We start from the raw sequence: 26460 nt of genomic DNA, 5'->3' as shown, positions 1-26460 counted from the left end.
TGGCTAGCTAAATTGAAAGWAGTTCTTTTTAATAGAAAAGATCTAGATGATTAATAACCCTCTTTATACTTTCTGATGTTTTGCATGATGCCGTTTTACAGGTATAAGATTTTGGGGGGAGGGGGAAGCTGACAATTATTATATATTATCAGGAGACTCTGAAATTACAGACTTCCCTGATTTATCCTATTCATTAATACTGTTTCCTGTATCACATAAATGAAAAAAAAATCTGCTAACAGATATGTACACTTGCAGAAAAAAGTTACAATAGTTAGTCTGCTTTGCATGGGATTGTGCAAGATGGTCTGAATAATTAGGTGGTCAGAATCATCCTCTGATAAAATTGTTTTGCCCTTCAGAGTACAACTGAGTGTTGTGCATTTTGAAAATATTTTGAAAGGTTAGGCATAGGAATAGAACAGCAACTAAGAAAGGCGATACACTAATGGGATACATAAGTATGCAGCATTGTTGTGTACTATTAAGAGATATTATCAGTGTTGAACCTTAAAGTATAAAATTGATTTCACATATGTATTATCTTGTTAGTGCGTTTGTTCACTTTTTTCTTTTGCAGCACTCTCCTCCCCCCCCCCCCTTTTTTAAGCACTGCAGTGAGTTGATGGTGCTGATCCGTATTTTTTGTTTTTGCAGGGTTGAGGAGGCTATGTCTGAGAAAAGTGTAAATGAAGAAAATGGGGAAATATCAGAGGGAGACCAACCTCAGAACAAGCACAGCCGACACAAAAAAAAGAAACACAAACATCGAAGTAAACACAAGAAACACAAACATTCTTCAGAAGAAGATAAGGACAAAAAACATAAACACAGACACAAACATAAGAAGCATAAACGGAAAGAGGTAGTTGATACCTCTGACAAAGAAGATGGACCAGCTAAAAGAACTAAAATTGATTTTTTAGCTCCTCTGGAAGACTTGGAGAAACAAAGAGCATTATTGAAAGCTGAACTTGAAAATGAATTAATGGAAGGAAAAGTCCAGTCTGGGATGGGATTAATATTGCAAGGTTATGAGTCAGGCTCTGAAGAAGAGGGGGAGATTAATGAAAAAGTGCGAAATGGAAATAGACCTACGGTTAAATCCAACACTAAGGGGAAATTAGAACCTGTGGACAATAAAACTAGCTCCAAGAAAGGAAGCAAGAGTGAATCAAAAGAAAGGACTAGACACAGATCTGACAAAAAGAAAAGCAAGGCAGGAATTGATGGAATCAAAGAGAAAACAACAAGAAGCAAATCAAAAGAGAGGAGAAAATCCAAAAGTCCTTATAAAAGAAGCAAGTCTCAAGATCAGACAAGGAAATCAAGATCTCCAATGCTTAAAAGACGATCTCAGGAGAAAAATAGAAAGTCTAAGTCTCCCCCAGAGGATAGGAATAAGGCAGATGATAAAAGTAAGTCAAGGGATCGCAGAAAGTCTCCAGTTGTAAATGAAAGCAAAAGTCGAGATCGTGGCAGAAGATCCAGGTCTCCAATTGAACTGAGAAGCAAGTCCAAAGATAGACGATCACGGTCCAAAGATAGAAAATCTAGGAGAATAGAGACTGACAAAGAAAAAAAGCCAATTAAATCTCCTTCTAAAGATGCTTCTTCAGGGAAAGAAAACAGGTCTCCCAGAAGACCTGGCCGGAGCCCAAAAGGAAGAAGCTTATCTCCAAAACAACGTGAAAAGTCAAGAAGAAGCAGATCCCCTCTCTTTAATGATCGTAGATCTAAACAGAGTAAATCCCCTTCTCGAACCCAGTCTCCAGGCAGAAGAGTAAGGAGTAGATCTGCAGAAAGGAAAAGAAGAGAATCAGAAAGGAGGCGTCTGTCTTCACCCAGGTAACTTAAAGATGTCAAGAACTATCAAAAAATTCATTATAGGATGAACTATCTCGTAGTTTAGTGTTTACCTCTTTGATTTATTCTGAAAGTAGCTATTAAAATGGGCAGTCCAATTGCTCTTTGTTATGAACTTCTTTCGTATGTATTCAGTTTTCAGAAACATTCACCCACCTGTTAGACATACAGGTTTAGCTTGGGTTGTTAAAGTTGGACTGGGTTATTTTTGGTGCTCACCTCATTACTGGAAACAAGGTTTGTAGTTCAGGTCTTTTTATCTCAAGCTATTTGATTTAGATTTTGATCTCTATTTCTTAATTAATAGTTCTGTAGTTTTCAGGAATTTTTGTGAAGCTGGAGTCCCTTGCACTCTTGTATGTTAGTGTTGGCTAACAGTAGATAATTAAAACCCCAAAATGATATACAATCAGCATGTGCAAATTACTCAAATCTTTAATATCAAGCTGCCTTTTTCAGTCATTTTTTTCTTAAAAAAAAAAAAGTCTCTGTTTCCATTTGCTAGAGGTATGATAATACTGTTTTACTGCTTTATTATAGGTCTGTCTTGGTGGTGGGGTTAATGTTGTATACAATTACCATATTTTACATACACCTGAATGAGAGGGGAGAGACTGAAATCTTTTATTTAATGTATTTTCAGTCTTCGGACTTCTAAAGGCAATTTTGTATGTGAAAACAGTTATGTAGAAATTGTAATATAATCATCAGAAAATACTAGCATCTCTTTCTCTGAAACTGCTTAGATGTGGGTAGTAAGTTCCCAACCAGAGAGCAATTAAGTGTATTACTTTTTTGAAGTTAATTCATTAAATATAATAATTTTAACTTGGTAATTGTAATTACTTTTTATGGTAAGGTTTAGCTTTGCGTATTTTGGGACTTAAGAACAAAAGTACAAATTTGAAAATTTCCACTAGAACCACAAAGAGCTAACTTGGTAAATAAGTGCCTTAAAAAATGTGGAAGTTTTTCTGCCTGCACTGCACCCTGTTCTAGGTATGGAGTAGGTTCTATAGGCATAATTGGCAGCTTTGTCTGAGTTACATTTTAGCAATAGTACCGATACTTTGGAGGGTGGTCCCAATGGTGATAACTAGATTAATCAAGTATTATAAATGCTAGCAGTTTATCTAGCTGCTTCCTGGTAACTCAGGAAACTCAGCGCACCATTAAAAGTTTCTTTTATGACATATTTGACTTTGTTCTTAGCATTTTGCATCTTTCAGTTTTCACTTCTCATGACAGCTTGCATTGCAGCCAGTTTGAATTACTTATCTAAACATCATTTCAAGTGAGTAGTGCATGTATTTAGAATTCTTCTGTTGAATTCTTACTGAAGTAATTTTGGCAATGCGGTGTTCTATTGTACTGTGGTGAGCGCTCAGCACGTGAGTGGGGGACTGCTAAGCAATACTTTCTGCTGGAAGTGTTAGCCAGACAGTAGGAGTCCCTTGTGGGACAGATTGAAATGATTTTTCTTAGTTGGAGTCTTAACCACCTGTAACTACTTCAGGCTACCAGAGAATTTCAAGATCTTTAATGAACAGTTTTAACCACAAATAATAATTTTTCCTGTTTACACTTCCCAGGTTCTGATCATGTTAAATACTTCTAAATTCTTTAACTGAAACTAATTCTTATAAAACATTGCTATGAATGTCAGCCTAATCAGCCTCTACTTCTTATGGCATGCTTGTCATCTCTGAACTGATTTTTTTTAAAGGTATTTTGGTTGGCTTTTGGCAGTACAACCACTTTCTTAACCAAGAAGCATGGAACTGTCAGTTTATCTTGTGATTTGTCTTTTTTTATATTATTCAAAAGAACATAATATAAATCAGTTGGATCACTCTGTTCCAACATTTGCATCTACAGTAATAGCTACAGAAACTAGCACTTCTTCTACCTATACATAAGTTTTCCTTCCTTCCTATTGTTTACTATTATGCATCAGTTCTGTATACATGTTCATGATACATAGCAGAGATAATTGGAGCTGATTTAAAAGTCATAAAAAGTATCATTACAGAATGGATGGAATTAATCTTTCAGATTTTGTTTATTGATGAGATACAGCACCTAAAATAACTTGTTCCAATTTAATTAAAAAAGAAGATAAAGTAGCAACTTTCCTCATTTATTTTGAACAGTGTTGTGGAAAGATTTTTTTCAAGAATTTCTGTTGCAGACTCTTTAGAATAGTTGTCAAATATTTTTAACTTTTACGCTTTACAATGTTGAATTGAAGTCTTCTGTCATGGAGTACAGTTACACTTTTTGATGCAGCCAGTAGCCCATTAAGGAGTTTTTTCTTACATAATTGTGAATCTACACAGTGTCAAACTCCAATTTTTTAATCTGATAAGGGCTAATTTGCATGTTAATTAAGAATTGTGATTTTCAGCTGTTGTATTAGAATGTTTTAAATGTTGAAACTGTCTAGTTCTAGTCTTCAAATTGAAATAGGCATTACAGTCAGTGTTGTGGAATAGTTGAATCTTAAATTTCAACTCGGCTGTAAAGTTGTGGAGAAGATTCTCACAAATTATTTTTTCATATTTTATTTACTGTTAATACTGTTTCTGATAAACTTGAAAACTGGCCACTATTAATGCAAGACATAAACACAAGCTTTGTTTTAAACCTCTCTTAGCATTATGATAGTAATTAACAAGCTCTGTTTCCAGAGTTGTCCTGAACTAGACCTATGTATGGGCACATATTTCCCAGGGTGGGGAGATGCACACAAGGAGGGCAACCAGCTTTGCAACATACTTATTCATCCCTGCCTCAGAAGCCCACCTGGTGGACCCTCTTTTGCAGTAAGATTTTAAAGTGAGCTTTTAGAGGGAATTGTGATTTTTATTTTCAGCTTGCTCTTGCTTTACTGCCGTTCTCTTTCTTTATTTTAAGAACGCGGACAAGAGATGATATTTTATCTAGGCGTGAAAGATCAAAAGATGTCAGCCCACCTAGTAGATGGTCCCCATCCAGAAGAAGGTCTCGGTCCCCCATTAGAAGGAGGTCTCGTTCACCACTCCGACGGAGCCGATCTCCAAGAAGGCGGAGTAGGTCTCCTCGAAGGAGGTAAAAACACACATTGCATTTTTTTTGTTTTATAAAATACAGATAAACTTAAATTGATAGTTCATACGTAAAATGATCATGCATTTCAGTTTTTGTCCAGGATATATATCGTAGCAAGATCAAATTAATTTTGTCATGCATTAATTCATTTATTTTAGTACTTTGAGTTGCTGAGCTATATGTATGTTTTACGAACAGATTTTCCTCCTCTTAAAATACTCTTCTGTTCATCAGAGATAGAGTCAGAAGAAGTAGATCTCGTCTTCGAAGGAGATCCAGATCACGGGGAGGCCATAGACGTAGGAGTAGAAGCAAAGTTAAAGAAGACAAATTTAAAGGTAGCCTTTCTGAAGGTATGAAGGCTGAGCAGGAGTCCTCATCAGATGAAAAGTAAGTATTAACTTCTGGCTTCCGCTTGTTATCTAAAAATATGGATCTACTGATAATTAACTAAAATTTATCTTCATATAGTAAAAGCTTTTTGGAGTTGTGGTCTAAAACTAGCATGTTTCAGTACTGGTGATATTGTCCATCTGCTGTTGGTGTGATCTGTGTTTAATCTGAAAAACTTTGGAGTATGCGAGAACAATCAAGACCTCTTGGCTAGTAGACAGATTTTGGAGATGGTATGGGGTTTGGTTCCTAAATGCAGCTTGATCCATATCATGTGAAAACTGTTTAGTCTGTGCATACTTCAGTGTATCCTCTTGAAAAACTGTAACACCTGAAAAGATGAATTGCTACCTGTATGTTGGTTTTTATTGTTTTTTATGTTTGCTGAATAGCTACTTAATCCAATTGCACAGGAATATCCATTTTTCAACAGTCGCATTTTCACTATGAGAAATAGTGATGGTAAAGAACAATGCATTTTCTTAGTGAGAAGATACGAATATATCCACTGGGATTTAATATACTCTTGCTTTCTGAGTTAAGTGAGCAGTTACTGTTKGGTATTAAATTATGTGTGTTCTAGACCCTGGAACAGCATTTGTTAAAATTCAGTATGTAATCATGTGTTTATAGTGGTACTTAAAAACTAATGCTCTCTTTGTAGTCTTGAAGACTTTGATTTGGAAGAAGAGGATGAAGAAGCGGAAATAAGACAAAGGAGGCTACAGCGGCAAGCAATTGTTCAGGTACCATGTGAATTTACAGAATCAGTATATATACACTCTTAAGAAGTTGTGAGCCCTACTTTCATTAGTAGGGCAAGGCTCTTAGCCTGTTACTGATTAACACTCACCCCCATTTATTTATTGTAAATATTAGTTTTGTCTAACCATTGCAGCAGCATTGCTTCTGAGACTGAAAGTATAATGCTGAGATTAATGACTAATTTTTTTTTGTAGAAATACAAAGGCCAGGCAGAAGACAGTAATATGTCTGTACCATCTGAACCAAGCAGTCCTCAAAGTAGTACACGTAGTCGCTCAAATTCACCAGATGACATCTTAGAAAGAGTAGCTGCTGATGTTAAAGAGTATGAGCGGGAAAATGTTGACACATTTGAGGCATCAGTAAAAGCCAAGCACAACCTAATGACAGTTGAACAGAACAACGGTAAGAATCTGAAATTTCATTCTGTATTGTTATTTATGAAAGTTTAACTCATAAGCAGATTGTTGTAAAATAGACATTTTATTTAATTTCCTGATATACTTCCAGACTTGGAAGTACAATGACTTTTCAGGCGTATTTTGAGCATTTACCTGAATTATTGTAGTACTTAAAACATACCATTTAAATTAAAGCTCTTTTGCTAGGGAGCATGATATGAGTAGAACATGTTTTCTGTATTTCTAATAAATTTTGATGCAGTTAATGCTATACATTTGGGAAGCAGATATCGATGCCTGTCTTTATAGTTAAGAAACATCCTTTTAAACTTTACAGTTTTTCTTTTCAGTCTATTTTTTCTTTTTTTCTTTGTCAAAGCCACTGTTTATGAAGAATGTACATGGTTCTATAGTCATTTAGATTGTCAAAATGGACTTAGAGCTTTTGAGAGTCATGCTAATCAGAGTAATTGTTGGTGAGGGAAGTTTCTTCATCTTCCTCCCCAAGCATAAGTTATTGGACAACAATGTTGAAATATGTTGTCACGTAAAACCTGCGTTGTGCCTGATGCACTAGGAGATTCTCTGTGCTCCTTTTGCTGCATCTTGTAGTATTGAAAGCTTCTACTTCCAGTAACTACTTCCAGTAATCTAAAAGAGAAAAGATTACTACTTTACATCTTCCCAGCAGTCAAAGGTATGCATTTAGCCCATGTGCAGACATAGTTGAGGTAGTTTTAACTGTTTCAGTTACTCTTTACAGTTTTATTGCAACAGCATACTGTTCAACTAGGGCTATGAAACCTTCCTGTTCCCCAGTAAATAGTTGGAGGGTTAGCTTGTATTTAATGTCATGCTCTAGATGTATCCTTGGGGGCTAAATATGGTATGTTGCGGTGGATGCTTCCCTTTGAAGTAATGCTACTTCTCTTTGAGACTGCTCTGTTGCACTGGAATCTGTCCTTTTGCTTCACTTAACAGTATGCTTACAGATTGTTCTCCTGCATTGTAGGTGAAAAGAACTTCTTTATATATTTTTTTCTGTATTTGCATACCACAAAGACCAAGTCTTTTTGTGTATAATACATAATTTCTTTTGTCAGAGGTGTGCACTACTTTCAAAATTTGTCCAATGAAGTRTATGAAAACATAACTGTTAACTACAAAGATATTTCTTAAGCTATAAAAGAATATATATATAAAAAAAATAGGTCAGTTATGCTTATAAAATTGTGGATTTTTCCTGTTTTGGTAGAATTCTGGGTTGGGGTGGCTATAGCAAAAGATGGGAAGGTGGAAAAGAGTGGTAAGTTTTTTTTTTKTTTGTTTTGTTTTGTTTTGTTTTGTTTTTTTTGAGAGAGAGAAAGAGAGGGGGAGATTGACCTTGCAAAGAGTGATAAGTTGTACTTGTAGCCTAGTGAAACTATAAGTTACTTGAACTAAAAAGAAAATCTTAAGAGGATGCCAAAAGTGTCTGTATCTTGAAACATGGTATCATACCAGCATGATTGATGGCAGTTTTCAATGTTCTGAGAAGATTTTGATCTGGTTATCTTTTTGTTTAAAGCAGTGGGTTATGTGCATTGTGAAAATTGGAGTATTCTGGGGTTAACCATTTATTTTCTCCATTGCTTTATACCATTAAGGGAATTTTTGTGATTTATCATGGTCGTGATGGAATGCTACCAAAATATGTTATGAAATAGTTTGAAGTTTACTTGCTTTCACTAACATATGTACTTAATTTATATTTCTTTGTTTTTATCTTATCAACCAAATAAAATGTCTTTGGGACTTTAAAGATGATTAAAAGGTGAGAAAGGGATAATCTTGCCTGCATTAAAAATGTTTCTCTTTTAAACGTAATAATAATTAGCTTCATCTTTGATTATAAGCTACCTACAAGCTCCTTTTTGGCAGGAAAAATTTTGAAGAAAACACTGCCTAAAGAAACGTCTTCTGGGCTTTACAATGTTTAGCAGAAAACCCTAGAATTGTATATTGAATACACAAGTTCACTACCTGAAATAATCACGTAAAATACAGGATTTTTTTTCTTTCTGTATGAATCATTTGAAATCTGTTATGTGTATTCTTTTTTCAAGGAGTATGTATATTTTGAGTGCACTGAAAAAATTGACCGATCTGAGCTTTCTATTTGTAGAATTTTTAATTACGTMAAACGGCATTTTCCGAAAGCAATATTAGAGCCACCTCTTTACCACCATATTGATCTTGGATTATATTGTAAAGGTATTAAGACACAAGTTACATTAGTGTGATAGTTGTTATCAGTTTGTCCTTGTTTTTGTGTTGAATAATCTAAATTTTCTTTTAAGGTTCAGCTCAGAAGAAGTTGCTGGCTCCTGATATGTTCACAGAATCAGATGATATGTTTGCTGCATACTTTGATGTAGGTAATTCTTAGAGGTGAAAATACGGATTTCTGCTTACCTTTTTGTTAAGGAGTTATTGTCACTTGAGTTTTGTAGGAATTTGGATTATCAATGTGTAACTAGGTGGGCAATACTGTCTGAATTTTTAAATCAGCTGAGGCAGACAAAGTAGTTCTTAATGTTTCACCCAAGTAAAACTTACTGAAATCAGTGGGAGTTTTGYCTGACTGAATGCTTGGAGGTTTCACCTGCTGTTTGAATAGGATGTGTGGTGGGAAACAGTAACAAAGTTCTTTGTATGTTAAGCTTTTACATTAATATTGTGTACTTCTCTAAATATATACCCTCTTCAAAGGGTCATGCGTGGTTAATTGTGTAATGTGTTTTAATTCAATGATGATGTGGTATAGGACTAATCTAGTAGCTTCTTTCTAGATGATGAGATGCATTTCTTGTTTTTACTTCTTCACTATTCCGTCAGCTTTTCTCTAAATACACTGCCCTGGCCTGCAGACCGCAGTAATTCACTTAATTGTTTTGAGACTTTGCATGCAATTCTTTGTACACTTTCTTAGTTATTGTTGATACCCAACCAATGAGAGATACATCAGGACCAGAATTTTCTTAACTCAGAAATTCTCCAGTTAATTTTGTTATATGGTAAACAGAATTCATTAGTTATGGTGGAAGTATTGGTGACAAAAGGCTGCTGCAGTGTACTCTTAACACCTTTGACCTGGAAAATAAATTAATATTTAATCTTGGATTTTTTTTTTTAATTTGTGTTCTTAAAAATTTGGAAATGACAGGTAGGGACTTGAGTGGATTGTGAGTAAGCAGTTCTCCCTTCTAGGAACTAGTGTCCAACTGAAGATACTCTAAACTACATAGTTTTGAATTTGAATAATATTTTACCAAATCTGTTAAAGGATATCGGCAACAATTGTAATAATTTTATGATCATAAACATAGTAGTATGACTCTTTGAAGTGACACAGAATGGACAAAAATTCAAGTGGCACAGAATGGACAAAAATTCAAGCCTTAGGCCACTAAATTTACCTCTCAAATTGCTAGATTTTGTTTCTACAAATGTACTATAGGTAAAAACCTACAGAGTATGCATTCTAATTTAACTTGTTCATATTCTTTGTGGGTAATAACTGAAACTCTGTCTGCTTCTAATATTTAGTAATAGTTTTATTGATTGTTCCTACTCTCTTCCTCTGCAACAGTMTGCAAATATTCGTGTTTAAATAGTCTTTTTTTTTTTTTTTCCCCAGTACTTTATCTCCTAAAAGATAAGTGTGTTTGTACTGTGGAGAGGAACAGTATTTCAGTGCAAAAAAGTGCCTAATCATGTGGGCTTTTGGGTTTCTTAAGTAAACATCAAAGCAAAAAGCACATATTTAGATCACAAAATTAAAGCTTTTGTTTTTGTCCTTTTCATTTCAGAGTGCTCGTTTAAGGGCTGCTGGGTTTGGAAAAGATTTTAAGGAAAACCCCAATCTCAGGGATAACTGGACTGATGCAGAAGGCTATTATCGTAAGTTTTATATGTCRATTTGTACTTAAATTGGAAAAGAGAATGCTAAAGGGAAAACATGCTCATTTGAAAACAGTGAAATGTTATTCTAAAGTAACCACACTGCAGGACCCTCACTTAGTTTGACATATTTGGGCAGATACTAAAGTGAGCATATTTCACTTCATTGCTCAATGTTAAAATCATTTGCAGTAGTAAAAGTCAGAAGAAATACTCTTGTAATGGATGAAATAGGGATGCAGCTTTTAACCTCAGTTATGAAAAGACTCCAGACTTACAGAATCACAATTTCAGTCCCACAGAATTTTCACACAAGTAAATATAAAATGTATGCTACGAAGTTTTTAAGTGACTATCCTTTTCCCATTTCTGAACTATACAGAATTGGTTTTTTTCATAAAATACTTTATGTATATCACTCATAATTTTTACTGTAAATTGCTTGATTTTTATTCTTCAGGTGTTAACATAGGCGAAGTTCTAGATAAACGTTACAACGTCTATGGTTATACGGGCCAGGGAGTCTTTAGTAACGTAGTGCGAGCCAGGGATATGGCAAGAGCAAATCAAGAAGTAGCTGTTAAAATCATCAGGAACAACGAACTTATGTAAGTAATGTTTTTGCATAATAATAATAAAGCAAATGTAACAGYTGGAAGTTTTTCTTTATGTGATTTGAATCTCCCTTTGTTTCAAGCGAAATAACAGATTACAGCTGTGATTCCTGCTTTTCTGCTAATATGAGCCATATAATTGGAAGCATTTGAGGACTTTGTATCCACACTTTACAGCTATCGCAGGAGAAGGGTACTTGCGTTTTTGTCAGGCACTTTCTCATTTGGAAAACTACCAGGAACAGTGGTGGCAAAGAACAAGTTTATAGTTGATTGTATGGCCTGCCCAAGTGTAAAACTTTTGAGATGGGAGAACAGAAGARTGCTAGCTCTGGACTGTATATAATTTTGTTTTGATAGACCAAATCCATTTAGCAGGCTGTAGATTGGATCCTAATGAAATACCTGCAGCTTGTTTTTAATATATTTTGTGTGCTTGCGCATGTATGTGCATATGCACATGCCTGTGCATAGAGGAAAGGAATGGGACTGTGGCTATAGAGGCGTTGAAGGTCTTTGAGATTAAGTGAACATTAATTAGTGCGATGTTACATTAGACTACATCATCTGTGTGAGGTCTCATCTGTAATATATGTTTTCAGTATCTGCTGCAGTGTTGCTGATATCACCTGTTATGTCCTCTGCCATTAAAGACAACTTATAAGAAAGTCTTTCCTATGCATTTTACTTTGGAAGTTTTAAAACTGGCATTGTTAAATATTTAACTGGGTTACTTTAGTTTATACAAATAAGTACTTAGAAATGATAAATGAGCAATAAATTATTTCAATTTGGTATTCTGTGTAGATAATTCAGCTTGGGTGTGTACTTTCACTTTGTACTCAATTTGGCTTAAAATTTATTTAAGGTGGTTAAATACTTGGAAAAAAAAAGAGTAAACTTATGAAATAAGTGTTCCATAAAACTCATCTGTACTGTATTACAGGAGAAAATCCAATTTCAGTGTTAAATGCAATCATGAGGGAGGAGGAAAGTGCAAGTAGGTTACAAAGTCATAGATAGTGCTCAAAGAATGGAATAGGTTTACCCACTGAATAGACACTGCCAGTAAACCACAAATTACTTTTTTTAACTGGTGCTACGTTAAGGAAGCACAAAACACTTCTTGTTTCCTGATAATTATACTCAGCCAGGTGAATGTCTAGGTTAAAAGAAGGTACTAGAATTTTAAACATTTTGTTTTCTAATGGTATTGCTTTGTTTTCAGGCAAAAAACTGGCTTAAAAGAACTGGAATTTTTGAAGAAGCTCAATGATGCAGATCCTGATGACAAGTTTCATTGTCTACGATTATTCAGGCATTTCTACCACAAACAGCATCTCTGTCTTGTATTTGAGCCACTCAGGTAAGATGACAAATGTATGGGACTGACTCTCTCAAAAAAAAGAAAAGAAAAAAGAAAAAAAAAAAGTTCAGTTAAGTGATCTTGAACATTCTGCTCTTGACTGTTGTTTTCATTTTAATATCTATCTTGATCCATTGCCAAGATTCAAGAATGCAAGGAATTTTATTCAAAATAAAAAGCACAAGCCCACAGTGGCTGAACTACTTCAGATTTGAAGCATTATTACGAACCAGCTGCCTAGTCAATATTTGAAACAAAACAATATATTATTAAAGATGGTTCACCTTACTGCTGGTAGTCTTAATTTTTTTTGTCACCATATTGTTCTTAGCTTTCATAATTCTTTATTTTATGKGTTTGGATTCAGATTGCATTCCCAGAGTGGTTCAACAAATGCTATATGTTAAGATTACATATATAACAGTGCTTTAAGGAAGAAAATTGTTCAAGTACTTTGTATAGTCACTTTTGCTTTAAGTAGTCAGGTTCTTTTGATAGTTAATTGCAGACAGTGTGTTTTATGATAGATCTGGATATATTCAGTGCCTTAGTTTCCATTTTTACTTAGATGGAGACATACTGTTGTTCATACCCTRAGTTTTCTTGTGTGTCATATTTTAATATTTCCCATGAGCTTTCGAGGTGAAGTTTGAGGGGGCTTTTTGCGTGTGTTTTTTTTCTGAAACAGTGCAAGTTTTACAAAATAGCCATTATATTTTGATTAACATCTCCTCAACCTTCTTTTTTTAAGAAAAAAGGTACAAAGACAGTATAGTTGTTAAGAAAATACAGTTCCTGTGCAAATTAATCCTATAAATTAATTTTGATTTAAAAACATGTTCTGAACTGTAAGTCAGTCTAGTCACTACTATACAGTATATAGTAGATCTRATTGACCAGTAGTTCTGCTTCATTGCTAAACCTTAAGAAGAATGTATTTTAAGTTGAATACTGCTTTTCACCAAATGTCTAAAGCTAACTAGTTTCTTCATATTTATCTTAAAATTGAGAGGGCTAAAACACTTTTCTTTGTTAAGCTGTCTTCTGTTCCCTCTTAATAGTATGAATTTACGAGAAGTGTTGAAAAAGTATGGGAAAGATGTTGGTCTCCATATTAAAGCTGTGCGTTCCTACAGCCAGCAGTTGTTCTTGGCATTAAAACTTCTTAAAAGATGCAATATCCTGCATGCAGACATTAAACCAGATAATATTTTGGTAAGTAATACATAATATAAACTTACTTTGCACAGTCTGTAGTGTAAAAAGTATTTGAAATTAATACTGTTTCTCTGAATTCTGTGAATTTAGATGAAGTCAGAAATTTATTCCTGAAAATTTTTAATTTCATGTTTTGAAATAAAATGCCATCATGTTATAGATAATAAACAAGAAATATAATACAATCAAATATTTAAATTGCAACTAAGCTTACCAATAAAATCTTTCACCTACTATAGTCTTTCTCAAACTAACCTACATCCACTTATACTTCTACATCTTTTTATAAAGCAGATCTGCTGTAGTCTCAGCATTTTTCCTTTAACAGTTGAAAAATGCTCTTACTTTCTGCAATATTTAATTAAGCTGATTGAATTTGGATGGAGATTTTGTTTATTTGGATGAGATAATGGAAAAAGTGCTTAACAGATAAAATCAAACATGAGTTGACTTTGGATTTTTTTTTTCTCGTGGTCATCCATGTGATGCATTCAGATTTTTATTTTACTCAGAATGTTCACTTCTTGACACTGTAGCCCTAAAGTTTACTATCTAAACTTGAGATATGTGAATAATATGCTGTTTTATGAGGCATTCTGGGTACTGGAGCTCTAATAAATACAATTTCAGTACCTAGAATGAAGGTCCAGCAAGGATATTCTTCCGTATTTTCTGGAGAATTAGAAATCATTTGTGGTCTCCTTTCCTGCCACTGAGTCATTGTAGGCTTTTCCAGAAGGCTTTTCTATACATTTCACTGGTGGAAATAGTCTGTAACAGATTCAGTAACAAATACACAGGACTAGTCTTTACCAAGTAGATGTTGAATGATTAAGCAGGAGTATGAAAGGGTAGTTCTAATAACAGAAAGTCTTTTCATGTAACCAGTATTACTGAAAACAATTTTACCTATCTTTGTACATGTTGGGCTTTGACAATTTGAGATAAAAATATTAGATGCTTCCTGCTATGAAATACTGTATTTATTCAGGGTTCTCTCCATGTCTTGCAAATTTTTGAATTTTGTTCTGAAGTCTTACATATCTTTCACTTTATTGCATTTCTGTAATTGATATTAGGAAGTTACCAATGTTGCTTTTTATGGTACTAAAAAATAAGAATCTGGGGAGGAGAGAAGTTCCTATTTCTTACACTTCCTTCTCAAGCCTAAACTTTGAAGTGCCATGACACCCACCATGCTAGTATTCATGTAGATTCTTAAACTGTGTTGCTTCATATTAGAAAAATAACCAGTTTATGAAGCTGAATACAATAATACTATTTTTAGATAACCTAAATAATTGACCTATATATTGTTTATAATTAAATCCTTAATATGGAGCCACCCATAGAAATGAATATATACAAATATTTTTTTAAAATGTAATCCAGAAGTCAGATAATTTGGTCTTTAAKGAGTAGAGGCTTTGCCAGATGTGTTTTTCTGTGATTTATTTCCTGTACATGTTAGATACATGTTTCTAATGATAAGGTAACATTGTTGCAGCACTGTTTTTCTTGCAAGATTCGTCACTGGAAGATGATTTGAATGACAAAATACAGACAGGTTAATAACTAATTGTGATCATAGCTTTTTTTTTACTACTACAGGATATTAATAAATAAATTGGTATTGTTATTTTAAGTGTCAAGTTATTCGTGCTGCAATAAGGCATGTTTAGCTTTGAAGGTAGCTTCTGATTGTCTTTAACATAGGATGTTTGGTCTCAATTACGCTGCAAAGGTGACTCACTTATTTCCCAAGTGATGTTTGATATGCCTTCAATCACATCCTGGACTAATCTTTAAGCAGTGTATTGTCTGCTTATTGGAAGTTGTTAACTTTAATTCTCCAGAGACACAGGTAATATTTACGGGGTGCGTAAGGGATTACCTCTTCAATTAACTTCGTACCAAGCCAGATGAAGTAAAGCAAAATCAGTGCCCTAATGCCATGAAGAGTTGGCTGAGTACTGCCCGTGTGTGTGTGTGTGTCATATACCTCTGTTTAAAAGTACTTTGAAGTATGTATGTAGGACTTTACTGGCATGTTAATATTCCTTTTGAAAGAAATGGGAACTTTAATATAAACTATGTTCACTTAGTAACTGGGTGCATATGTCAAAAGCTATGGAAGTACATTTCCAGCTTTCTCAGCAGGTGTCACTGTGTGCATCAGAGAAATGTTAAAATAAAAAATGCAATTTTGGGGGCATGATTTTTGTTTAACTTCTGATTATCTTGACAGAAGCAGTTAAATAACATTCAAAGTTACCTTTTTTCCCCTGCTTTACAATACACATGAGACATGTAGGACTAATGAAATAACAGAAATGAAAAAGAGTGAAATAGATAAGGGAAAAGTACATAAAAGTCACCTTTTCGGTATTTCACATGATCTGTAAATATTAACTGTCACTTCATTTTAAGAAGGCTTTACTGTTTCTTTAGGATATAGAGGAAGGATTGAGACATGGGAAGAATTTGAAATTTAAAGACTGGATGTTTTTCTTCTCTCTGACACAAATGYGTTGATAATTGCACAGTGCTATTGGCAATCATATCTACAAACAGTGCTAATGTATATTTATTTTTAACTTGCAGGTGAATGAGTCTAAAACGATATTAAAGCTTTGTGATTTTGGATCAGCTTCACATGTTGCAGATAATGATATCACACCGTATCTTGTCAGTAGATTTTATCGAGCTCCTGAAATCAGTAAGTAAATTCGGATTGGCTGCGCTCATCCTAAGCAGTAGCTGGATATACCACTGTGGGCAAATGAGAATTTGCCTTGAGTTGATTTATCCTCTGTACAGTCCCAGAATATCACTTCGGACACTTATGATAGTCAGAAGTTTGAACTTTGAAAGCATGTTTGTGTGACTCTTCATGTGTGTTAGTAGTCAGCTCAGTAAGGATGGGGATAAGTCATTCTGATTATAGTTTTATTTTAATTCTGAGGTATTGTTCTGACTTTTTGTGTTTTAATAACTTAATTTGTTTGGTGTTAGATAAAAACCTCCCTTTCAAAAACAGGTGTTATGTAAAAGTGAGAAGGAAGGATGCTTCTTTCTTTTATGGTACCCTCTTATTCCTAAGAGTAGGAACACCAACATAGTTTCCAAATCAGAATTTTTTCATCTTTTTACTTTCGTGATAATTTATCTTTATGGCTGCCTTTATGGAATTAACTTGATTTGCTCTGTTTCAGTTATAGGAAAAATCTATGACTATGGTATAGATATGTGGTCTGTAGGCTGCACATTATATGAACTTTATACAGGAAAAATACTCTTTCCTGGCAAAACCAATAACCATATGCTGAAACTAGCCATGGATCTCAAAGGAAAGATGCCAAACAAGGTAAGAAAAATAAGTATAGAATTTTCACTTGACATCTGAAACTACTGAATTGAACATACTTTCTTTTTTCTCCTTTAATTCTGTTTCTTATCGTATACATCTTCTCTTAACAGCCAGTAAATATCAGACATCCCTCTGACTGTATAATTTATATTGATTTAAAATCTTATGAAGTGAAAGTGTACAGCTTCTTTTTCATAGACTAAGTATAAAGTGAAAGCAGAAACCTTCTAAGCAGTGACCTGAAAAAAATACGTAAGTCAATGGAAGATACTGTGTCCTTTTTCAGCTGGTTTGAACTGTATTTTTTTTCATTCAATCTCTAGTCATTTCTCACTGTCCTTTTGATATGTTTTTTAGAAGTACTAAATTATTCATGTTTCAATCAGTTAGTAGATGTTGATGTTAATTGTGGAATTTGTAAGACTTAAAACTTACCTAAAACTCTTGCCTCTCTTATTTTCCAGATGATTCGAAAAGGTGTGTTCAAAGATCAGCACTTTGATCAAAATCTCAACTTTATGTATATAGAAGTAGATAAAGTGACAGAAAGGGTAAGTCCTTAATGTCCAACTAAGCTATTCCTTTTTTCCCAAGTTTTTCTACTACATTGATGTTTTCAACATACCTTAATTAAAAATAAGACTTTGGAAGTCATTCTGATTTCTTATGGAGGCAGTGTAGATAGAGTATATGATCATAATCTGGCAATAAAGATTTTTCTTATAATTTAAATACGTTGGTGTTTAAGAGAAAGCAGTTTCATCTTTTTATGTATAGATGTTTTCATATAAACTATCTTGAAATTACTAATAAAAAATATTCTGTCCTCCTGTTAGAGAAGAGTGGCTGACTGAAGTATGACCTGCTTGTCGTAGGAGGTTGCTGTTTATTATTTTCTTTGCAGTTTTAATAATGGAAACTTGTCAATTATCCCAGTATTAATGATCAGATGTGGGATGCTTTTTGTGCGGACTTCTGATCATGTTCTTGGTTAACTGAGGCTAACTGCCTAAACTGAGGTTTACTGAGGTTAACTGCRCCTACTGTTGATGAAAAATAGTCTGGCCTTCCCCTGACTGCTTATTTCAACACTTTCCCTTTGCTTGTGTGAGGATTTATGAGGCCTTATGATGAACCATGCTGGGGAACTGATCAGATATAACCCTGCAAAAAGGTTGCTTCTCAAGCCCTGTAAAACCGAGGAGGGTTGTGCACTACTACTGTTTTACAATAAGGTTACCATTTTTGTATTCGTAGGAGAAGGTTACTGTTATGAGCACCATTAATCCAACCAAGGACCTGTTAGCAGACTTGATTGGGTGCCAACGACTCCCTGAAGACCAGCGTAAAAAAGTACACCAGCTAAAGGACTTGTTGGACCAGATTCTAATGTTAGACCCGGCTAAACGGATTAGCATCAACCAGGCTCTTCAGCATGCCTTCATCCAGGAAAAAATATAAACCAGATGAAGAAGTTCAAAGGGTTTGAGTAATTAAGATACAAAGACTGAAGAAATTTCACAGCAATTATTAATGTATATAAACATAAATATTTCCCCTGCAAAGTTGAGGAAGAAATGATACATTTGAATTAACATCAAGGCTGATATTTCTTTTAGAAATGTTAGAGTAATTCTGTTTTGTGTCTTATGTGAAAATTTTCACTGTAGAACTGTTTTAATTGCCAAGACTGCACAGAAGTACAATGCTAATGTATATCGTTGCAGTTCGTATATATTATAAAAAGAAAAAGCATCTGTTATAAAAGAGCAGTAATACTGGGTGGTTGATTTGTTTTTAGCAGACTTGGCTTCATTTTTGTCTTTAAAAAATGGCCAGCATAAATGCTGTTTATATTCACATTTTCCTAGGTGTGTGTGTGCAGGCCACAGCAGCATGCCCTTGGTGTAGTCAGTGCCGAAGGGGGTCTGTTCCTTCTTGAGCCTGCCCGCAGGGATGGTCTCCTCTTTTAAAGCAGGTTGTGTACAACTTTCAGTACACTGAAGGTAAGCTAACCCATCAACATCACCGGTGTTTAAGCTGTTATTTTACTGGAACAACTGACAAATRAGAGACGATAGCATTGTGGCAGAATTCCCTGCATGTTTGATAAATGATCTTGTTTTATTTTCTGGCATTACAACTGTGGCATAGTTACAGCTTCTGTTGTGTTCATCACATTTAAAATTTTGAGAGCGCGCACTTGATGGATAGAGCGCCTTCAGTGTACTGTTTCTTATTACTTTAATTTTTTTAATCAACTTGCTATAGACTTTGTATACATTTTGTTAAATACAGTTCGCTATGACATATGACACTTACAGAAGAGTTTTCATTTAGTAATTACATATGTTGGGATCTCATTGAAAAGAACTTATATCTAAAGAATAGATAGACAACATAATGAAATTTTTAACTATTTGTATGTCATTTTGAAAGTGTACTGCTTTATGCTAAAAGTGTTTCATTTGTTCATTGTTTTCATTATTTGTGATCATGTTGTCTTTCAATACAGGCATAAACCTTCCACTCTTGAACAAAGCAGCTGCTTTTTAAAAGCRGTAATTGCTTCTTTACCTTTTATTTCTTTTGTAAATGAAGCTTTTCTTTAAGAAATGTGACTTTAAAGTGTTGTCTCTTGCATAAAACAGTTGACACTTACTTATTGTAAAGTGAAGATTGTTCTGCTGCATGTAAAGTGGACCATGCAGATTTCTGTATGTTTTCAGTATGCATCATTAGATAATAAAGTCTTTTGTGAACAAGGCATTTGTAGCCATTTTTAAAAGAATCTGTCTTCAGTGATGGTAAATCAGGTAATTTATAAGAACCACCCCTGCATTTTCTATTAATCAATTTAATTGAAGGGTTTATTAAAAATTAGGATCTTTGGAAGTGCTATAGGCTATGTTAATTAGATATATAATTATCACTGCTTAAAGAAAACAAAAACCCTACAGATACTGTCTGTCTGCTTTCATTGTAATGAAATTATTCCTGTAGGACATGGGACTAAATTCAGGATTTAACTAATGTTTGTGCTGTTTTTCTCACTTTTCCTTTTGATGGTGCTGAAAGAGAAAAAGGAAAGCGAGTCACAGGCCACTCAACGCCTACTCCATGGGTCTGATTTGCTGAGACACCAACTTCACCTTCCTAACAAGGTTATTTCTGACAGCATGTGTAGATAAACATTTAGCAACAAGTTAAAAGCAGCTTGAACCATTTGTGAGTTGGTTATGCAACATGAGGAAACCAAAATCAAATTTTTCAGGTCCATACTGCTGTTTAATAATTGTCTCCTGCAATATTAAGTTCATCTTTTCATTTTCGTTAATCTRTTCTGAAAAGTTGTGCAAAACCCACTGGTTTCACATATTTTATAGTACTACTTTAAACTAAGGAGGGTTTTTGTATCCATCTAGGTACATAATGGCAACAATCATGCACTCTTAGTGCACTCAGGAATGGAAAAATGAGGCAAAGCAGTCATTCTGCTGGTGGGAGATACCCCACCAAGGAGATGTAATGAACTAACTACAAAAACAGCCAGGAGATGGGTGGTTTTGTATGCTATTTGGAACCTTCAACCTGTCTCTTCTCAATTTATATTCTAATATTTTTATTAAAAAGTAATTTGTTCTTATTTCCACATACTAAGGTACTTGTTCATACAGGAAATAGAAAATGCAGCTTTCACATTTAATGAAATATTAATTGCTTGCTCGTTAAATGTAGAAAGTTAACTTGCCCTTGCACAACATAGGCAGCACTTCTGATGGCAATTTTACACAGATGTAGTAAGAGCCTATTCTTTCTGTTGTTTTATATTCCTATGTTAAGAATAAAATACAAAGCAATGAAATGAGTTGGTGATACAGAAACAATGCAATAGAAACAATGCACCTTAATACCTACAGAACTGTCTTAAGCTAATCTGAAGAAGCATAAAGTTGCTCGTTTACTTGTTCTTTGTGTTGTAGGTGCAGCTCAAAAGAAGATGATGACTACCAGAAGACATGAACAAAGGTTTCTGTCCTATAAAAGATATGAAAAATATTCTTCATGTAATTCTGTCTAATCTTTTGGTTTCCAGCATTCCAATTTAGATTTGATTAACACTGCTGCTGTATTCTTACTACTTAGAATATACTTATTGTATTAGTATTTGTTACACAGATGTGCTTGTTTTCTGAATGAATTTTTTTTTATTGTGATTAAATGTAGGTAAATAAACATTATTATTTAATGTGATTTTTCTTAAAATGGTAAAATGACCAATGCAAAACCTGTCCTTTAGGAAAAGAGCCTGTTATGTTTGGTTAAAATACATCTGTTTTTAACTAGTAAATATATAAGCAGATGATGCATTTTATTTTTTCCTTGAACTTCAGCAGGTTCCTTATTTATTTTAATTCTGTCAGACTTCATTGTTGATAAACCAGAGACTGGCTGACAGGGGACTGTTCAAAAAAGCAAGTGGATTTCAGTCCTCTGCCCTGTTCCAGCTTCAGCTTTTTTCTGTTGGCAGCAATGGAAACTCTCTTAATTCTGGCTTCAAAAGCCTGTGGAATAGAAAACTTGACACTGTCAAGGAACTTCTCCAGTGTTAGGCAATACCTGTCCCATGTAGCCTTTGGTTTCTGAGGAYAGCAGAGAAGTTATTAGTGTCACTGCAGTTAGCTGAATTCCAGTGCAAGTACAAGTAGAACAGCTGTGCAGCAGGATTTTCTTATTGAACTATTCTTCAGCTAATCTAGGAAGGAGGATAATTTATCTGTTCCTGCTATGCATAAGAATATAATTTGTATCTTTTGGTCCTGCATATAGAATGTTTGGGTACATCTACTGTGCCAACTTCTGTTCCCTTCTCTCTAATGGTGAAAGGAGCTTCACATGTTTAACATGTGGTTTGCCAAGCATCCAGAAAAACCATGCTACGCATGCCATTTGCAGTTTTTTAACTCAAATTCCTGAGGACAGAAATGAAATGCCCTGCCTTTTTTAGTGCTGAGTCAAGTACATAGTCAGTTAGAATCTCTATCTCTTTGTATGTATGTATGTATAAAACCACAGTGTATGCTACTTTAAAAATTAAAACTGTTTAAGAGCATTCGATAATACAGTATCATGATTCTTTTAAAACTTTTTTAATAATACTTTATCTCCATACATAGGGTAAGTGGCATTATACCTCTGAAGAACCTTTACACATACTGATCCACACACAGAAGGCAAGCCAGTTTGTGAGACCACTGGAGAAAGCAATCTTCTACAGTATGCATCAAATTGTAACTCAGTGTAGAAAATGTTGAGAATTGGCAATTGCTTGAAGTTAATAAAAGAAGCTTAAAACTTACTTGTATCTTGTCTTCTGTTCTGCTTACAAATATGATATTAAAAAGCTTCTAAATATTTTAAAATTTTTGAAATACTGAGCAGACAACTCTATTTGAAGAACTGTGCTTCAGTTTTATCAGAGATGTTAAAGATCTTGGAGATGCATTGATACAGCTATTAATTTATGGGAGAATGTACTGTTTGGTAGAGATTACTAATGAACTCCTTTGTTGATAATACAGCTGGCCTTTATAAAGAAGGCTGTCACATGTTCTTTATGTCACATGGCCCATGATGGAAAATGGGAAACTTATTCTATAGCTTCTTTGTGCAAGTCTGAAAAATCTCAAACGAATAAGGATACAAAAGTACCTTACCAGGCAACCCCAGAACACCTACTACTTGGACTGTTCCAGTGATCCCATTTGTATGAAAGTGTCTTCCTGTATAACTATATATAGGAACTACATAGATACCTAAAATAAATGTGTGTGTGTGTATGGAGAGAGAGATAGATATATGGAATATTTTCCAAGTATAATCTTACATATGTCTATTAAATTGAGCTGTTTTCTTAACAGTTGTTTACCTCCAGATGTTTAAGTCCTGTCAGCAACAAAAAGCTTTTGCGGATTTCACTTTGATTTCCCCTTGCTTGCTTGCTTGCTTGCTTCCCCACTCCTCTTTCCCCTCACCTTCTCATCCAGCCCTTTTAGCCCTTTTTCTGGGAGATACTAACCTGTATGGATTATGAAGTGAAAGAATTGCACTGTATTACATTGAGGGAAACTATGTAAGTGCTGAAGATGTATCTATAGATAATAAGAAAGAAGTGAGGGCAGTCAAATGGGAGAGTCAGCTTATAGAAGTGAGATGGAGTATGTGTATTTTCAAAGGTATAACTCATAAATTGTCCCTTAAATCATTACTCTAAGAAAACTGGTTATACTTATTGTGTGGATAATAAAGGGAAGTATCAAGCATATCTCCTTCCCAAGGAGATATGTGTTGAGAACTTAAAAGCTGCAGCATTTTTGAGGGTAAGGCTTTTACAAGATACAGGTTTAAGCATTGCTTGAAACCTTTCCTAAATGAGTGTGTGGTTGTCATTTGATTGTAAGGATAGTGTCTGCAGAATGGATACTAATTTAAAATGAGCAATGCCTGGAAAGATCCACAGAAAACATTAAGTGCCTGGAAGATCTGGTATATAACACTCATGCAAATCTGAACTTTTCAAATGTATCACATTTGTTAGTCAATACTGTGGTCTTCCTGCTTAAGCTGTGTTTTGTGTAGATGAATTCAAGTCACAGGTTTCTCCTACACTTCCACTTCTTAGTTTTGTACATCCATATATTTAAATAAATAAAGCTTAGTTTAAACTTGTGACTAATGATTGCTTTCTCTAAATTGCAGAATTTGGTCCTCCTTGCATAATACACATTTTGAGTTCTTCATTGCCTCAAGTATTTCTTCACAAACACCAATGTTGAATGTGGCCCAGATTTTCCTATGAGGTAGGTGTGAGCTAACTTCGTAAAAGAGCAAAACCAYATGAAGACAGTTCTGCAAATACACTTTTTTAATGTCCCAATAACTTAAATTGAGTGTTTTAAAGCTACATATGGACAGATAAAAGTAAATACTTGGGAGATAACAAAAAATGATCAGTACACATCTGTACTATTTATCCCTGACCATGTTTTTCTGCAGTATGTCACCAATAGAGCAAGCAGTCTTTTCATTTTTCCTCTTGCATTTTTTGAATTAGAGCTTTCATCAACTGTGATCACAGGCAAAACAGTTCTTTGTAACAACACAGTCTGAATCTGTTTTTTAAAATCATTGAAATTCTCAAGCTTTCAAGCTTCTGAAGGAGAGTACATATGAAGGTATTTGTTTATTCAAGGCAGTTTTCCAGTCCTTTGGTTGGCGCAGCAGGATGTATTTAAAGCCCTTAATATCTATGTTTTGTGAGTCAATAGAAAATTCTTGCACCAGAAATGTAGTGAGAGTCCAGGTGGTTATTGATAATAGTCATGGTTACTTTCTAGCTGTTGGTTCACTCAGCAGTGCAGCTTTTCAAGTGAGAAAGCAACAGCTGTGACTTTTCTTTGGTGTTCTGGAGGATTTTATTTTGTACCCCTCACTTCTGCCACTGAGATTCTTAGTATTTTATTTGTACAGGATACAGATACCTTGTTGTAATTGAATACAGATGTACATCAACTTCTGCTCTGAGAACCATCTGAGAATGTCTGAGATGCTATAGACCCACACGGATGAGTTTGGATTTTTTTTTTTTTTTTGTTCATCTTTTAGTCTGATTTTGAACTATTACAGCACAGAACGAAAGGTCTGTGGGGTTCTCTATCAAAGGACTCAATTTCAGATTTTGGAGATGCATAAAACAAACCTAACTCCCAGTTTCAAATTGCATTTTGCAGCTGTGACTTTCTATCAAAGTATTTATTTTCATGGTACTGTCCAGTAATCACAGATAATACTGAAGCTTGGTATGGTAGGTGTAATTGTGTCAAAAAAATGAAATAGTCTTGCACCTGGGGAGAAATAACCCCATGCATCAGTACAGGCTGGGGTCTGACCTGTTAGAGGGCAGCTCTGCAGAGAAGGACCTGGGAGTCCTGGTGGACAACAGGTTGACCATGAGCCAGCAGTGTGCTCTTGTGGCCAAGAAGGCCAATGTTTTTCTGGGGTGCATTAGGAAGAGTGTTGCCAGCAGGTCGAGGGAGGTGATCCTGTGGCTCTGCTCAGCCCTGGTGAAGCCACGCCTGGAGTACTGCATCCATTTCTGGGCTCCCCGGTGCAAAAGAGACATGGAGCTACTGCAGAGAGTCCAGCATAGGGCTACAAAGATGATCAGAGGGCTGGAGCACCTGCTCTGTGAGGAATGGCTATGAGAGCTGGGATTCTTCATCCTAGAGAGAGAAAACCGAGAGGGGCTCTTACAATATCTACAGATAACTTAAGGTGGACGGGGTGTCAAGAGGATGGGGACAGGCTCTTTTCAGTGGTGCCTAGCATCAGGACAAGAGGCAATGGGCAAAAACTGAAACACAGGGGGTTCTATCTGAATATATATATTATATATATATTTTTTTATATATATATAATAAATATATTTATAATAAACTTTGTATATAATAAATTTCTTTACTGTGAGAGTGACAGAGTTCTGGAACAGGTTGCCCAGAGAGGTTGTGGAGTCTTTCTCTGGAGATACTCAAAGCCCACCTGGATGTGATCCTGTCCCTGACCCTGTTTGAGCAGGGCAGTTAGACTAGGTGATCTCCAGAGGTTCCATCCAAACTCAACTATTCTGTGATCCTGTGATTCCACTAGTTTTACACAGTGCTTAAGTGTGCTAAGTAATAAAATTGCAATTAACAACAGGTGCATATGCTGCATTTTATTGCTTTACAAACATTTGAAAAAAATGTAATTGTAGCAAGGATAAGCACTTTGAAGACAGCTGTTTGCTAGCTTATTTTGTAAAGAGGTCTTACAAAATGTCTCAAAGATGCTGGCACATAAAATGAATGAAACTTGAGGCTTTTTTATTTTTGATTTTTTAATAACAAAGTCATGAGTATTTCCCACTGTCTTAACTACAAACACAGTTAAAATAGAAGTTCTGAACAAGACTCACTCATAAAAAATAGGAATTCAAGAAAATAATGTTTTTCAGTATTAGTATGTTTCTTCTTTGGCGCTGCAAGAGAGAGATTTTAACTTTCTGATAACACAAAGGCTTACTCATCACTGCTCTTTCTGAAGAGGTTTGTTTTGGTCCTAGGTTGTTCATGTATAATGCTGTCTTTTTCAGAGAAAGGGTAGGCGGCATGTGTACTTGGTGGCAGTAACCTTGTTTTAACAGCTGAATGAGATCTTGGTTCAGCAACGGAGCAAGAGGAAAACCTCTTCAAGAGCATGTGGTATGAGTTTAAAATTGTGGGCGTCTTGGAGTTCTTTGAAGAACTGCTCTAACTTCCCTTAAGGATGAACTCCCTGTGGTGGGTGTTCCAGCATGCCACCTGCCTCCCCCACAGCATCACCAAACACTTTTTGAAC

The 26460-nt window shown here is 34.9% G+C and overlaps 1 protein-coding gene across 3 annotated transcripts; it reads left to right on the top strand.

The window, feature by feature from the left end:
• Nucleotides 1-661: 661 nt before the first annotated feature.
• On the top strand, nt 662-22384 carry PRP4K (pre-mRNA processing factor kinase PRP4K). 3 transcript variants are annotated; one of them, XM_085321710.1, is made up of 19 exons: nt 662-1848; nt 4783-4956; nt 5191-5346; nt 6014-6095; nt 6309-6519; nt 8855-8928; nt 10367-10457; nt 10918-11065; nt 12300-12437; nt 13499-13652; nt 16260-16374; nt 16871-17022; nt 17490-17576; nt 18283-18560; nt 18897-19031; nt 19541-19586; nt 20104-20189; nt 21009-21054; nt 22203-22384. In XM_085321710.1, exons 1-14 carry the CDS (start codon nt 671-673, stop codon nt 18484-18486), a joined length of 2964 nt encoding a protein of 987 aa, XP_085177836.1. In that variant the 5' UTR covers nt 662-670; the 3' UTR covers nt 18487-18560; nt 18897-19031; nt 19541-19586; nt 20104-20189; nt 21009-21054; nt 22203-22384. The 3 variants fall into 3 exon arrangements, with proteins under 3 accessions (XP_085177836.1, XP_085177834.1, XP_085177835.1); XM_085321708.1 differs by having other exon boundaries at nt 18283-19031; XM_085321709.1 differs by having other exon boundaries at nt 18283-19031; nt 21009-21092.
• Nucleotides 22385-26460: the final 4076 nt, after the last annotated feature.

This window comes from Rhea americana, unplaced genomic scaffold (assembly GCF_003343005.1).
Source record: "Rhea americana isolate MKP2758 unplaced genomic scaffold, rheAme1 scaffold_70, whole genome shotgun sequence".
Taxonomy (NCBI): Eukaryota; Metazoa; Chordata; class Aves; order Rheiformes; family Rheidae; genus Rhea; species Rhea americana.
The sequence above is the reverse complement of the archived record's forward strand: the minus strand, read 5'-3'. Positions and strand labels throughout refer to the sequence as shown.